We start from the raw sequence: 16983 nt of genomic DNA on the forward strand, positions 1-16983 counted from the left end.
TTGGCAAATCTTACTAGATCTGAAAGATATTGTTGAGCTCCTAGCTACTGGACAATTTTCTGATGAGACATTGTGCTACTTGGAGTCCAAAATCTCAGAACACAGGTGCTTGCTCAAACAGTGTTTCCCAGATTTCCATATTCTCCCCAAACATCACTTCTTGGAACACTATCCTGAGATGATTCGTCGATTTGGGCCTCTTACAGATTTTTGGACTATTCGCTTTGAGGCGAAGCACAAATTCTTTAAGAGAGTTGTACATGATAGTAAAAACTTCAAGAATGTCTTGTTTACTCAGGCCAAAAAGCATCAGCTTGCTTTGGCTTACTTCTTGGATTTGCCAAGTGTTTTCAAACCTGATCTAGAAGTAGGACGCGTTGCTGTCGTTTCACCTGACACACTTGAACGTTCAGTGAGGCAGGCCATTGAGCATAAATATGGAAACATAAACACTGTACTTCTTTCAACCCATGCATGCATCTATGGTACCAAGTACTCGGAGGGAATGTTTTTGTCTGTAGGGTTCACCAGTGGACTGCCCGACTTTGGCGAGATTGTTAAAATGATAATTGTGAACAACAAAGTGTCATTCATCCTCAAACCCTTCAAAGCCTGGTACATAGAGCATTTGCGAAGTTATGAGCTAACGAGTTATTGCACTTCTGAACTGCAGGTTGTGGAACACCAGGAGCTTAATGGATACCATCCACTTTATCCTTATGTCAGAGCTGGCAAGTTAAATATCACACCAAAAACCTTCTTGCTTCACTAAGGTACATTTGATTTTTTTTTTTAGGTGTTCACATTAAAATATGTAATCATCAATCAAATTAATAACATCTTTTTACCCAGTTGGAGAGAAACCCTGGAATTTTCTATTCCTACTTCAAAATGTTGTTCCGCGTGATCATCTCCCCACAGAACATTCAAAAAGTTATGCTTGATCCTGTTCCAGATTCTGTTGATGGCCTCAAGCTTGAACTCAAAAGCAAGCTCCAGCTGAAAGATTCTTTTGACCTTCAATATGAAGATGAAGACTTCCATGATTTCTGTAACCTTACCTGCGTAGCTGATCTGCCCAAAGACAAGGTGACACTGAAGGTCCTTTTCACCTTTCCAGATACATTGTCAGACTCCAGTTTAGACACTACAATTTTAGGTGAATCTTCATCTCCATCAACTTCTTCACCCAGCATCCATTCAGAGTTATCTGCTGCCCGTTCGCAGCCATGGCCAACCACCTTTCCCATCCCTGTTTTTACTCATGATGTGGAGCTGAGGCTAAGACAAGGTAATGAGGCATTTCGAAAGGATGGAACACTTCTGTCAATTCCCAGAGACATTAAGATTGAAATTCTTGAGAAACTCGCAGAAAATATATACTCATACAAAGCCTATCCTGGGAATGAAGAGATTGAGAGTGTAGTGGCTGCCTTAATTGAAAAACACCCATGTCTCAAAGAGCCAAGCTCCACATCTGGGTGGTATGGGTGGAAAATTAGTTTGAAGTTTAAAATGGGCAACTACAGACAAAAGCTGAGAGATGCTGGTTGTAAGGAACTGAAAGTGAATTCTGAAAGGAGAGGTCTTGGGGAGACAAGAGGAAAGCGAAACAAAGTCAAGAAACCAAGACGCTGTGAAACTAATTTTCTACCAGATCTACCTCAGGGCAAAGACCGGGAAAGTCTAGAAAAGGAAAGAGAGCAAATCGCTGTGGAGATGATGAAGAGGACTCCAGACATTACATTTGTTGATGCTGCTATGAGCAGCACGTATTCTTTGAGAAGGCAAGAAGTCGTTGATGAGGAGCCACCAGTGTCACAAATGAAAATCCGATGGCCAGCAATTTTCACTGAGAGACAGGTAAATTGTTTATTTGTTTCTGTGTGCTTTAAATTAATCAGAAAATCTTGGGCTGTGAAAGTTGTGCTGTTCTATTAGAAAGATATGGGCAAACTTAATATCCTAAGATTATGTTGAGTGATTATTTTTTTTTAACTTGTTAATGTTTTAAGACTGTCCCTTTGTTCAATTTGTAAATGTATTTATGTTTTTATAGATCAGCAAAGAATTCACCAGGCTTGTGTCAAAGGATCTGAGCAAGTCCTTTTTGGAAGGCCTAGATGGTCATCTATCAAAGCTGATACAGTTATTCCGATCAAAGCGTTATGAGGACATTCCAGAAATGACTTCAATACTGGAGAGCCTTGATAAGAATGTGAGTCAATTTATTTTAAAGCAGTCTTTCTCTCTGTAGTGAAGTGCCGCTGTTTGGGTTGCGTCTTCTCCGAGTAAGTTGACTCCGCCCTAGAGGCCCGCAGGTAATCAGCATCTCATTTCCATGAGTATATTAGGGTGGCTGTTTTGCCACTGGACATGACGTCAATGCGTGACCGTCTCTCTAGCGCGTCATTATTCTGCTGTCGGTCTAGTGTTCTGGCTGGAGGTGCTGGGCTGTGTGTCGATTAGCACACGTTGTGCTGAGTGTTTGTAGCCATTGGCAATATGCGCTGTTTGCCTGATACCAACGCACGTTATATATTGCACTAAGCGTCACTGGTGTATTGCTGCTTGGCTTCTTGGTAAGTTTCTTTCTAGCTTTTGTAGCCGTATTTATTTAAGAAATGTATAGTGATGGGGTTTATGCCTGCATTCCAGCTTGCCTTTGTGAACTTTGTTCATCTGCTGTTGCCGGATGAATGACGTGATCTCCGCATGTTTGGTGAATTAATCTGCCTGTATAAGGGCACCTGAAGACTGTTGCCCTGATTGGGACTCCGCTGCTGTTTTGTTCCTACTATTTTAACTTTTGTTTCCATTGTCCTGTTTCCTCAACATGCACATTTGAGTGCAGTTGCTCCAATGTGAAGATGTTTTAGTATTGGTGATGTTTGTTTTTGTTTAATTGGTTGAGTTATGTTGCTTTATTATTGTGTGATTTTATTTAATTCATTATTTTCTTGTATTTTGCTTGCTTTTGATTTTCTTTGTTATATTGTTTTTGTTTTGTATAATGTGTCTTGTAAATTGAGTACTCCAATGTAAGCAAATTATTTTCATTTTTTTGTAATTTGCATTTCTTGTGTTACAGGCCGTGTGAGTCCGGAGCAGGAAGGCTAGTTGCTTTATTTGGTGGTGGGTCCTGATGGTGCACAGTGTGTGGTCTACAACCCGTAGTGATTGATCTTGGTTGACGTGAGTGTGTGTGTGTGCAGTATAGTGCACGTGTGGGTGCCTCCTGGCCATCGCTGACGTTGGTGAAGTCTGGCACTAGCTCGTCCTGCTCCTGGTAATCACGAGTCCTGATAATCCTTCCTCGTTATTGTGCGGTGGTTATGATTGAGCCTGATCGCCTTGCACTTTAGTATTTTATCTTTGTCTAATAAAGAATATTTTTGTACATTGTTATATCCACGTCTCAGAGTCTCTGTATAAGGGAAAAATCGAACCTGTGTGTCCTTGTTGGGATACTTCCCTGGCTTAGTGACCAGGGTGGCGTAGTCGACTCATCTTTCTCTCTCTTTCTTCTTGCTTTGTCTCTGTCTTTACCAAATTCTTTCTGTCATCAATCCTACTGCCCATGCCACATCTCCACAAAATGACAATTCTGTGATCATTTACTCACTACTCGCATCATAAACCTATTGATAGTGATGGCAAAATCGAGGCCTCGTGAACCAATGAAACAGTTGAACCAAATGTGCCATATTGTTTCGAGGCTTCGAATGAATCCGACACCCGTCTCAACGGTGACACCTAGTGGTCACTTGCAGGTGTTGATCTGAAACAACCTTGACGAGCCATTAAAAAAATGTGTTGTTTTTAATTATTATAATGTTCTAATATGTGAAGCTTGTAACCTATAGGCTCCTCACTGTGCATAATGTTATTTTGGTCATGAAAAATGAATATTAATAAAAGAAATCAAGCCACAATGTCTCACTTTTTTAGAGATTTTTATTCAAAAATATTAATTTATCTGCTGTGGAAGGACTTAGCCTACTTCTTTTTTTACAGATAATTTCTCCAGCCTTTGAAAAAATCCTCTCACAAGGGACACTTGTTGCTGGCATACAAAGATATTTTTTTGCAAGGACATACAAATGAGGAAAGATTACTGCTCTCTCTTTCCAGTAAGTTAGTGGATCATGAGTTCTGGGCAAATACGCATCGTTGATGTATTTTTTCACTTCCACTGTGGCATCAGCTGTAGCATTGTGTATCATCTTGGTTTGATGGATGCGAGTATCAAAAAGTTCCCATAAACTGTCCTGTGTTGATGTTGATGGTGATGATGATGATGATGGGTGTGATGTTGACATTTCTGGGTCTGAATAAAAATGAAAACAGCAATTAGTAACAAATCCTAAACTGACGGCATATATGAAGGATATATTATATTACATGATTCAGATTACATAACATAACACAGACTGAAACTGCTCACCAGGATTTGTGTTTGAACGCATCAGTGAAGCACACTCCAGTGTGATATGCTTTTCAGCTTCCTGGGCTTTGGCAGCATTTCCAAATGCCACATTTTTGAACCTTGGGTCCAGCAGTGTAGCCAGTGTCAAGGCTCTAAAACTCTCATAACCTCCACATCTGGAGTGCAGACCTTCTTGCAGATGTGAGCCTATGAGCCAAAACAGGAGAAACACATATTTATAATAATGACAATAATATGACAGTTATGGCCAATCACATGGGTAGTATGGTCATTGTGGCCTACCTAATTGAACAGTTGATTCCTGCGTTGCATTTCCTTTTTTCTGTGCAAGCTTGTGCTGCAACATCCTGTACAGTGGTATAAGCTTTGAAGCAGACACTCTCTTTTCCTCTGACATCTCTGTTGTTGCGAGTTTGAATGGTTGCAGTATTGACAATGATTGTTCAATAATGTCATAATCAATACTTGTCAGGGGAGCAGTATCATTGTTTAAGTTGGAAAGTGCAGCAGCCACTGGTTCACGTTGGTCATACAAGCGCTGTAGCATGTCAAATGTGCTGTTCCATCTCGTGTCAACCTCCTGTAACAGTTTCAGAGTTGGTCTTCCCATCAAGCTCTGCATCTCCACAAGCTTGTCCTTTGCTTTGCAGCTGGATCTGAACAACCCCACTATCTTTCTGGCCTTCTGGCGTATTTCATTGATGACTGGGGTTTGATCTAGTGCCTTTTTCACAATCAAATTTAAAGTATGAGCAAAACATGAGACATGGCAAAGGTGGAGTAGCTGGGCACTTAGGATCATGTTAGATGCATTGTCAGTCACCATGCACTGAACTTTGGAGGTTATTCCCCACTCAGATGCTGGGCTGTGTGGGTTTGGTAAAACCTCCTTACACCCAGTACAACAGTTGCCATTTTTGCCTCTGGTGTTATGTAATGGCAAGTCACACCAAGATATCCATCCATATTAATGGAGGACCACATGTCAGCTGTAAGGCTAACAAATTCGGCCTTTTGTAGGTCCTCCATTGTCTTCTCCTTGGCTTTGTTGTACTTTTCGCTGACCATTATTTTAAGCACCTTCCGGGATGGGAGGACATAGCTTGGATCAAGCTTGTTCACAAATGCCCTGAATCCCTCATCGTCCACGATGGTGAAGGGCTGCAGATCCTTCACCACCATGTTTATAAGAGCCTCATCCAATTCCCTCTGTCTGACTTTTAAAAGAGAAGACAAAACATACTTTCAGACAAATACATTGGAAAAATACAGCTTCAATTAGTGCACATCTATTAAAAGTATAGCCTACTGGTTCATTATTTGGAAACCTTCCAGTGTTTATAATCAGTGCTTTATATAACTTATAAACTTTATAAAAAGTGTCCCAAAAGGTTGTAATTATATTTCAATTATAATTATATCCCAAACAATGCATACCTTGCTTAGATGGCCCAGCAGTGTCAGTAGCAGGCCTAGGTACAGGGGGAATGCCATCCTCTGCACCCTGCAAAATGGCAGGATGAGTGCTCCTCAAATGGCGCATCATGGATGATGTATTGTTGCAGTAGGCTAGCTGCCGATCACAATACACACATCTCACTTTATTTGGGGTTTCTAAATGGAAATGCTCCCACACCACAGATGTACGGCATCTCTTCTGGGGAGCTTCCATTTTATCTATCTATCCAAATCTATCTATCTATCTATATATGAATCGATCTATGTATCTAGATATGTATCTATAATCTATGTATCTATATATGTATCTATCTATAATATATGTATTTATATATGTATCTATAATCTATCTATATATGTATCTATCTATAATATATGTATTTATATATGTATCTGTAATCTATCTATATATGTATCTATCTATTAATCTAGCTGTCTATATATATTTATATCTATGTATCTATTAATGTGTCACTATATGTATACTCTGTCTCTAGCCTCTCAGTCAATGTGTTGTGTAAATTTAAATGTAAGTCTAAATTGCCTATAACTAATCAAATCGCACTATGTCACTATATCACCAAAAATCCGCTATCTCAAAGTCAAACTCCTCTCACAAAAACCCACGAGGTCAAAATGCGTTTATTTCACTTTTATACAGATGTGCGATTGTGTGGTCTGTTCCCGACCGTTCCAATCAAACGCTGATTCGGCGGACCACACCTGATGAAACAATTAGTGAAACACTTCGAGGCTTCGTTTGGTCATAGTCACGTGACATGGGTGTTTCGAGTCACGCTTCGGATCAGTGTTTCGACACATCTGCGCTTCGGGATCTCCCAAAGCTTCGGAACGACTGTTTCGCTTCAGCCATCCTTACCTATTGATAGCGACATCTTTTCATACAATGACTTCAGAGTAAGCATCTAAAAAGTAACCTATTCAATTTCCATGTCATATTCAAAGTCTTCTGAAATCATACAATGTCTTTGTATGATGAAAACATAAAAATGTCAGTCTTTGTTTACGATGATGTTTTATTGTATTAGCTACTACATAAATATGAAGCCTCATTGGTTCTTGCCAGTCTTTTGATCAAATGGCATGACGGAAGAACTTCCTGAACAAGTGCGCACCCGAGTCCGTGTTGCTTTCACATTCACCCGAACCACGGCATGGTTCGAGTGCAACCGAACAAAGACCACTTCCTCCAGGTAGTCTTGGCTTCGGTACCCCAGTGCACACCAGAGTCCACATGACAGCGTTCACATTATGATTTCGTCATGTGGACTCGGGTGTGCACTGGGGTACCGAAGCCAAGACTACCTGGAGGAAAGCAACACGGACTCGGGTGCGCACTTGTTCAGGAAGTAATGTGACCTGCGCATGCGTTTAAAGCTTATGATGCATTTAGTTAAATAGAATACATGTAAGGGATGATAGTGTTGATGATTTGCCTTGAATACGAGCAAGAGTTAGCCTTCAGTGTGTTCGTGCATAGAGTGTGGAATCAGGACAACAAATTTGGAAATCCACTGTCTCCTCAAAAGAGTTTGTTTGCAAGCAGCAGAAAACCACCTTATGCATCACACACACACAGTAAACCTGTGTTGTTCACTCAGCTGCGCATAATAGCACTGAATTAATAAAAAAAACTATATATTGACCCACGTTCTGTTTTCTATCATGCGTCATGCACGTTTGTGATGAGGATAAATGAAAAGAAAAACAAAGGATTGAACCAATAAAGCAGGTACTTTAACCATTCTATATTTTACAGACAACAAACCAAAGAATGAGGACTGCAGCATTGCTTGGCCTGCCGTGGTATATGCGAGAGACTCCTTCTAAATTCATGAAGATATGTGAGGTAAGGTGAAACCTTTAAGGCTAAACAAGGGAAAATTGAACATTAGATCTCTTAATTTGCAGGGGTGTGGGGACTTTTTAAATTGATTGTGAAATTGGTTTTAAGTAATAGTACCTTAATTTTGTTTTCATTCTACAAAGCCCAGTGACCGTGAAGAGGATGTGATCAAGGGTGTGGTGATCGGAATCTTAGTGGTTGTGGAAAATGTGATTGAGCCTCTCCAAGAATTCTACAATGACGTTGCCCTGGTGATTGAGGAAGAAGTGGTGATGCGTCACCTGAGTGACATACCTAATGCTTTTCTGAACCTAATGGGCCTGGTGTATGCATTAAACCTTGACTACCCAAAGGAATTAAAATTCACTTTTGAAGTGATACAGCGCCTGTTCATTGGAGTTGGATCAGACTCATGCACCGCAAGAGTTCACTCTTTGAAGAGCAAGTTGCTGAGATAAGAAACTATTTTCTCCTTCTTGCTACTATTAGCACTTAAACTGTTACACTGTTTTAAATATTAAGATCATTGTTATTTTAGATTTCATTGTTTTAAGTGTAACATTGGTATTCTTGAATTGTTTTTCAAACAGACTGTTTCTTGTTACCTTGTCCTGCTTCTCTTTCCTTCTGATGTTTGACGTTTGATTGGGAATTGAAGACATTATTTTATTTTAAGTTGTTAAACACAGCTTTATAGTGAATTCTTCATGTACTTTTGTTCCTGTAAGGAAAGTATCTGATAATGACAAGGAGAGTTATTTGTACTATTTTGGCTCTAAAATGGGTCTGTGCATAGAGAAGTTTGCACGTGTTTCTTTAAGCTATATATTTTAACATTGGTATTCTAGATTTTTTTTTTTTTTCAAACAGACTGTTTTCTTGTTACCTTGTCCTGCTTCTCTTTCCTTGTCATGTTTCTACGAATTACAATTGAAGACACTGTTTTTAGACAGTTTAATGTGAATTTTTTCAACACCGCTTTTATTGTGAATTCTTCATGTACACTTGTTCCTGTAAGGAAAATATCTGATAATGACAAGGAGAGTTATTTGTACTATTTTGGCTCTAAAATGGGTCTGTGCATAGAGAAGTTTGCACGTGTTTCTGTGAGCTGTATATTTTAACATTGGTATTCTAAAAAGAATTGTTCCCTTGTCCTGCTTCTCTTTCCTTGTCATGTTTGACGTTTGATTGGGAATTGAAGACAGTATTTTATTTGAAGTTGTTAAACAGCTTATAGTGAATTCTTCATGTACTCCTGTTCCTGCAATGAAAATATCTGATAGTGACAAGGAGAGTTATTTGTACTATTCTCTAAGAATGGGTCTGTGCATAAAGAAGTTTGCACATGCTTGTGTGAGCTGAATATATGTGAGGGTTTTTCTTGTGATGTTTTCATATCTTTGCAAGCTAATAGTTTTTGGGTGCAGTGCATCTGTTTAAAAAATAAATGCTGAGAGTTTAAATTTTGCAGCTGTCTTGATTTCATTTAAAAATCTGGTTCCAGGTAGATATTTAGAACTTCTTGTCAAAGCAAGCAATGAAGTCTAGTAAACTCAAAAAGTTAAGTTGTGATGTTGATGAAAAATTACTATTTTATGTCAATTAGACTTGGTTAATGGTTGTGAAAACATGAAAAATTAAGTTCAACCAATATGTTTTTAAGTTGACTTAACAAAAAAATCTAAATGCTTATTAATTGATACAGTACGTTGGCCCAATTTACTGCAAGTTATTTCAACAAATCCATATAAGTTGAGTGAACTTAACTCCTAATGTTGGCTAAACTTAACTGAGTCAATGCAATAAGATGACTTGACCAAGTCAAGTTGTGTCAACAAATCATTTTTTACAGTGTAGTAGCTACTAAATATTGTGGTGATTGTCAGTTTATGTGCATATGAATTTTCAGAAAAATTAATACAAGATGTAGTCAACCAGACGATGAACATTATTAACAGCAATTATTATATGATGCAGTCATACTTGTAGCAATATTTGTTAGTTCTGTTTGTTGATTCAGGGTTAGCATCATCTGAGGTCCTCTGACCCTCCCCGGATCTCTTCTCCGGTGTTCTGGATCCAGGGCAAAACAGAGAAACAAATAGAGACAAAATTAGCATAGCTGCTGTTCCAACAAAGTATGTGATGTAAAGAGATGTGTTTTTAATCTAGAATTAAACGGAGAGAGTGTGTCTGAACACCAAGCATTATCAGGAAGGCTATTCCAGAGTTTGGGAGCCAAATGTGAGAAAGCTCTACCTCCTTTAGTGGACTTTGCTATCCTAGGAACTGCCAAAAGTCCAGCGTTTTGTGACCTTAGGGAGCGTGATGGATTGTAACGTGGTGGAAGACTAGTTAGATACACAGGAGCTAAACCATTAAGAGCCTTATAGGTAAGTAATGATAATTTGTAACTGATACGGAACTTAATAGGTAGCCAGTGCAAAGACGGTAAAATTGGGATAATATGATCATATTTTCTTGACCTGGTAAGGACTCTAGCTGCTGCATTTTGGGCTACCTGGAGCTTGTTTATTGACGAAGCAGGACAACCACCTAGAAGTGCATTACAATAGTCCAGTCTAGAGGTCATGAATGCATGAACTAGCTTTTCTGCATCAGAAACAGGTAACATGTTTCGTAGCTTGACAATGTTTCTAAGATGGAAGAATGCATTTTTTGTAACATGGGAAATATGGTTTTCAAAAACAAGTTGCTGTCTAATATAACACCCAGATTCTTGAGTGTAGAGGAAGTAACAGTGCATCAGTCTAGTTGCAAACTGTAATCTACAAGATTCTGTGTAGTGTTTTTTTTACAGGGACAGATGAGACACACGTGTTTTTATCCAGTGCTGAGTGACTGATGAAGGAATGCTGCCATCAAAGGATTTGTGTAAGTACACTACAAAAAGAAATACAATATTTGAAATCTTAAGTTTAGTTTTAGTTTATTTTAATTAGTGTACTTCAAAACAACTATTACAGCACTTTTCTTATTCTTTATTTCTGTGCATTTGCTGCAGATCTTTTGTGGTGGAGCAGGACCCGCAAGGAAAGGTGAAAAAAAAGGGAAAACCTGAAACAAAAGGATAAAGTAATGACTTTTTGTATTGTGTTTTTGTATTTTTGTAGGATCTGAAATGTCTGCAGACTGCTGTGTGCACTGAGGATGGAGAAGACCACAGCAGCATCCTGGAAATGTGATGCTCTAACACTCCAGCTCTTATGTCTCATCTGAGCCAGATGTTGCTGTGGTCTCTTCATCCTCAGTAACCACGGAGCCAGTGAGAGGATCTAGAGAAAGACCAAAAGACAGTGAGGATTTGATTTTGGTAAAGTTTGTTCTGCTGGTTTCTATTTGTACAATGAATGAAGGCTGACCTTCAGAAGCTTCAAAACATAATCATCCAAAAATGTATAAAAAAAAATTAAAATTATGTGTTCATCATAGTATGAGATAATATACAAAGAAAAAAAGACAGTGACAAGGTTAAATATCTTTGAATAATTCATCATTATGCTTTTTTTCAGAAGCCTGAGGGATAAAACAAAAGCGTTAAATTCAACAAGAAAAAGAAAGAAAACAAAGGAGATTCAAGCCTTTTTTTGTGGATGAAACATTTTGCACATAAAATAATTGACAAAATATTAAAGAGATAACGATTTTTATACAAATAAAATAAAAATGCTTTAAGGATAAAACTTGATCACATTAGTGCAGTTAAAATATTAAAACTTAAATTAACAGTATTGCCTATACTACAATGCCAAAATAAAACGGCAGCTGTTTCTTCAAAAAGAACACAACATGGGCAAGTTTCATCATTATCAAGATACTTATAAATAGATGAATTAAACCTGTCACTCATCTTTTAATTTTTGTTTTAACTTCATAGGTCACGTTATCAATATAGCGGATGATGATATACAAATCACATTCATAATTCATAAATACATAGGTATTCAGGCTGTAGAGTATGTAGTCTTTTAGCTCTAGATAAATTAGTACTTACTGAAATTAAGCGTGGTTCTGTGTGATTTACGCCTCTTTTATCAAGTTACGCCCTCTTCAAGTTACGCCCTTCTATTGCAGTCTGCAGACAGGCCCTTCTTCTTCGATTTTCATGAGTGTGACGTCACCTGACAAAGACCGATTCATAAACTAATAATTTGGTCCGATTTGCGATTAGTTTAAAAGGTTCATTGAAAAGACTCAGTTCGTTCATAAATCAGAAACCACTTCTTGTGTGTCAGAGCACATGGTATATTATAAGGAGTAACGTTATGTTTTATGAAATGAAGTGAAGTAAAAGTACGATCTTATGCTTTGCAATGTAGTGAAGTAAGAGTAAAAGTTACTCAAAACTCCAGTAAAGTATATATAGTTGAGATTTTAAGTCATATTCTTAACACAAGCATACTTTAAGTAAAGTTTTAGTGTATTTATTTATTTTATTTATTTAATTAATTTAATTAATTTATTTAATTTTAGTCTTACCTAAAGAATATTTTATTTGTAATTTGTGTAAGAACATAGCAAAATGATTCAGGTTTTAAGGGTTTTAATATACAGGATTTTAATGCAATTTATAACAATGTGTGGACTCACTGCAATATGTTTTACATATTTGCATGAGCCTGTGCTTCAATCTGCTTTTCAAAAGTAAGATATTCAGCAAAACATGTAAAAAATATATATATTTTATATAGCACATTAATACACTACAGCAAAAAATACATTATAGGTATAGGTGCCATGTTATTGTGTGATCTCAGTGTCTATGTGTATTCTTACAATGTATAAACTCATAATGTATTATAAAAATTCTAATGTGTATGCAAATTAGATACATATATTCAAACACTGATGCGAAAATGTTAATCATTGGTTAATGTTATATAAATAATTTTCCCTTTCACAGGTCCTGTGATAAAACAATCTTTAAATAGTACAGTGTCTGAATTGCAAGACCTCAGCTGCTGAAAATACAAGTCACACTCAAAGAAGTGACAATCCACTTGTCAAAAAAAAAAATGTCTCAGGTTACGAATGTAACCATTGTTCCCTGAGTAGGGATCGAGACACTACATCCTCTAGGGGTTGCTATGGGCAACACCTTGTCGTGACCCGTGTCTTAAGTATACATTGAAAAATCACTGATGAATAAACAGGCAACGGGAGAACACGTCATTATCTTCTTCATCTTAAGCTTGCGTCTGAAGCATGGAAGGGAGCTAGAGGACGCAGTGTCATGTTCCCTATTTAGGGAACCATGGTTTAGAGTCCTGCACGGGTTCGGGTACCCACGGATACCCAACGGATGACCCGCAAATTTGGCTGAAACGGGTGAAAAATATCCAACTGTGGCGGATACGGGTGCGTGTCTGTCACGTTCGGTGATACAGGAAACACAGGAGAGATCCAAGTGCAGGTAAGAGGTTTATTGAGGGGCAATCCAAAAGGGTAAACAGTCCAGGCAGGGTCAAAACCAGAATATCCAATAAACATAAAAAAAAACAAGAACACACGGCAAGAGCAGACTATGAAATGTATCACACATAAGACAAGGACTCCGTGACACAGACTCAGACAGACCGGGTATAAATACACAGAAGGATGATGAGGGAACTGGAGACAGGTGGGGAACAATCAATTAACTCAAACAAGGAGGAAGGTGACCAAATAAGGGAACAGGAAGTGATAAGGTGACAGACACTGTGGAAAAGGAGGACACCTAGTGGAAACCCAGGGAACACAACCCAGACACTGTGACAGTACCCCCCCCCCCCCTCTACTGAGCGGCTCCCAGACGCTCCAAGACAGACACAAAACAGAGACCAGGAGGGAGGCGGACAGGTGGAGGCTCAGGGGGAGGGACGGAGGGCCAGAAAAGAAAAACAGGGGGAACAGGCACCAGAATGTAAACACAAAACAGGAAGACCAGGAGGGAGGAGGACCGGAGGAGGTTCAGGGGGAGGGTTGGAGGGCCAGACTAACAGAGGGGAACAGGGACAGAAGTGAACACATAAACAAAAGACAAACAACGACATGGAGCAGAAGACCACCACATCCGTGTGGTGGAGACTGGAGTCCCCCAGGGCGGAGCAGAAGTCCACCACAACTGTGTGGTCAGAGCGGAAGCCCCCCAGGGCGGAGCAGAAGGCCACCACGTCCTCGTGGTCGATGCCAGAGTCCCCCAGGGCAGATGGGAGGACCACCACATCCTTGTGGTCGACGTCGGAGTCCCCCAGGGCGGAGCAGATGACCACCACAACCGTGTGGTCAGAGCGGAAGCCCCCCAGGGCGGAGCAGACTATTAAATGTATCACACATAAGACAAGGACTCCGTGACACAGACTCAGACAAACCGGGTATAAATACACAGAAGGATGATGAGGGAACTGGAGACAGGTGGGGAACAATCAATTAACTCAAACAAGGAAGAAGGTGACCAAATAAGGGAACAGGAAGTGATAGGGTGACAGACACCGTGGAAAAGGAGGACACCTAGTGGAAACCCAGGGAACACAACCCAGACACTGTGACAGTGTCGGGTCGGACACAGGGGAAACACGGGTCTAAACACGGGTTCAAAACAGTCACTCGTTTTCATTGTTTTTGTTTTATATATATATATATATACAGAATCTGAATTAAAATGTGTTTGATTTAAGCCTATTTCAAAATTTGTGTCATAAAATTATATCGCGCATACAGCTCAACTAACGCGATCGTTATAAAGGTGTTAAAACAACAATACACGTTCACTTGCATGTATTTGACAATCGGAATATCAGATATTTCATTCCATAGCTAACACATTTGTGAATATGGGCCTAATCTAGGCTATCCAGGGTTATTGTTTTTTTTTTTTTTTTCATCTGAAAATGACTTTGTGCAGCTCATTCACATGTGCGCTCTGGCGCAGATCCGCCTTTCGCGATGCTCAGCTGTGAACGATTTAAAAATGGGTGCGTTCGACTTGAAGCACAACCTCAGACAGTGGTATTATTCACTCTTTTGTTGTTTCAAAATAAATTTTGTTTCTGTTTTCTTTCAGGATCAATAATACAACAAATGAAAGCGTTTATCTGTATTTCCGACTAATGAGAACTATGCATATACATTCATAAATCAGTCACTTTTGTATTTTATTATGAGATATTTTATTCTAATGTGATCAGTGACTCAAGCACTGGTGGACCAAAGAGCACGTATTTCGAAATTTGCAGTAAAAACGTGAAATATAAATTCTCAGAAAATGCATTTAATAACAATATATTGAAACATCTGTTTATATACTCCATTAATAAAGGAGTCCAGACATTGGAAAAATATCAGTCCACATGCGTTTTATATTTAATATGAGGGAAATAGACATGCATTCATGCGTGACACAAAAAATATGTAACTTTTAGGTAGCAAAATATTTTTTTGTAATTATGTCAATTACACTAAGGTTATTACATTGTCTGCTATATATTTGCTTCTTATTTATTAAATACGGGCAATTGATTGATAAAACATTGATCAAAATTAAGATAAAATAGATTAAAAACTAATATCTTTTAAAAAGAGTTTTCCATAAATAACTTCTGTATGACCTGGCAATAAAATTAGAAAAAAGTGTGTCTAATGTGATTGGCTTAACTGATTTGATTTCGGGTGCGGGTCGGGTGTCGGTTCTATTTTAAGCGGGTCGGGTCTGGTGCGGATTTTAATTAGTGCTGCTGTCGGAAAACGGGTCGGATGCGGTTTTAAGCACTGCGGGTACGGGCGGGCGCGGATTTACAAAATCGGACCCGTGCAGCTCTCTGCCATGGTTACATCCATAACCTGAGACGTTCCCTTTCAAGGGAATTTCAAACTGTGTCCTCTAGGGGTCGCTATGGGGAACAGTATACCAATGCCATTACCCCTTACAGCCAAAGGCCTAGGCTACATACCCTACTTACTTGTTAGGGCCTTGGCCCAGGGTAGGGCTGAAGGCTTGGAATCGAGAAAAATTCCTTGAAAGGGATACAGCAAAGAACCAAAGAATTTTATACTAAGTCTTGCCTGTCACACAGGGGCTACCGCTTGCTCTAGCATAAGCTTGCTGAAGGAACTGTCTCAACAGATCCTAGTAGCAACACCCTGTTTAGAAAGGTATCCGAGGGTACATAGGTGGAGTGGCCCCCAAGATGAACAGGGCTTTTACCAACTCAAGAAAGGACAAGAAGCAACCGTGCAAAGCCCTCACCATATAGGATTTTAGAAAGAATGGAGTGCACTAGCATGCAATCTTACCACAGTGTGGATTTCAGAAAGTGTGCAAAGATTTCACGTGCGCACTTACCACAACATGGCACAACACAATACAGGCAGTTTGCCCGCTTCAACCAAACAAATGACGCAAAGATCATGTGTGTCATCGGGTGTCAAATAACACCAGCACAGATGCACACACTGTCTAAACGCTTTGATATGACAGAGAATGATCACTCTTACCAGATCTTTCAGATGCATGCTTCAAACAGAACAGTCAGTGAAGACGAAGAAAATAATGATGTGTTCTCCCGGTGGTCCCTGATACGGGTCACAACGAGGTTTTCCCCATAGCAACCCCTAGAGGACACAGTTTGAAGTTCCCTTGAAAGGGAACTCTGTTTCTTTGCTTGTTAAGCCATTTGCAAGCTTAAGTTTTAATTAATTCATTCATTAATTTTTTATTGCATTTTTATGCTTATATTCAAAAATGTAATACTCATATTATGGCACAACTGAAATGTTCTACAAATGGTTAAAAAGAACTCTGTCATAGCATTTCACTGATCTTTCATTTATTGTGTATTTTTTGTTATTAAGATATTATATATGCTGCTGTAGTTTTTAATGTACTCTAGTTTTTTTATGTTTAATCATATATGTTACATTATTTCTGCAACTTTATACCATTTTTAATACCAGAAAAAAGCAACTTAATAATAAACTAATATTGCAATGCTAATGCATTTCTAATCAGCTAAAGTGCTATTGAAATGTTATTGAATCCCATAAGAATAATATTTTATATTAATTAAAATGCAAATAGCTAAAAACTGATCTTAAACATGTCTTGAAATATGCTTATTTTTTCAAGATAATATATTTGATATGCATTTAGTATCATACGTATAATTTAAATATAAGTATGCCATATAAAACTATTTAAATACATGTA

The 16983-nt window shown here is 38.6% G+C and overlaps 1 protein-coding gene across 1 annotated transcript; it reads left to right on the forward strand.

Annotated features, from left to right (window-relative positions):
* Nucleotides 1–891: 891 nt before the first annotated feature.
* Nucleotides 892–8391, forward strand: LOC132124833 (sterile alpha motif domain-containing protein 3-like). Its single transcript, XM_059535984.1, has 4 exons — nt 892–1863; nt 2060–2218; nt 7689–7778; nt 7919–8391. Exons 1-4 carry the CDS (start codon nt 892–894, stop codon nt 8231–8233), a joined length of 1536 nt encoding a protein of 511 aa, XP_059391967.1. The 3' UTR covers nt 8234–8391.
* Nucleotides 8392–16983: the final 8592 nt, after the last annotated feature.

This window comes from Carassius carassius, chromosome 43 (genome assembly GCF_963082965.1).
Source record: "Carassius carassius chromosome 43, fCarCar2.1, whole genome shotgun sequence".
Classification (NCBI taxonomy): Eukaryota; Metazoa; Chordata; class Actinopteri; order Cypriniformes; family Cyprinidae; genus Carassius; species Carassius carassius.

Coding starts and splice junctions, on each gene's coding strand:
- LOC132124833 (XM_059535984.1), top strand. CDS start 892: ATGTTGTTCCGCGTGATCATCTCCCCACAGAACATTCAAAAAGTTATG. Junction 2,219..7,688: donor TGGAGAGCCTTGATAAGAAT/GTGAGTCAATTT, acceptor TATATTTTACAG/ACAACAAACCAAAGAATGAG. Junction 7,779..7,918: donor AATTCATGAAGATATGTGAG/GTAAGGTGAAAC, acceptor CATTCTACAAAG/CCCAGTGACCGTGAAGAGGA.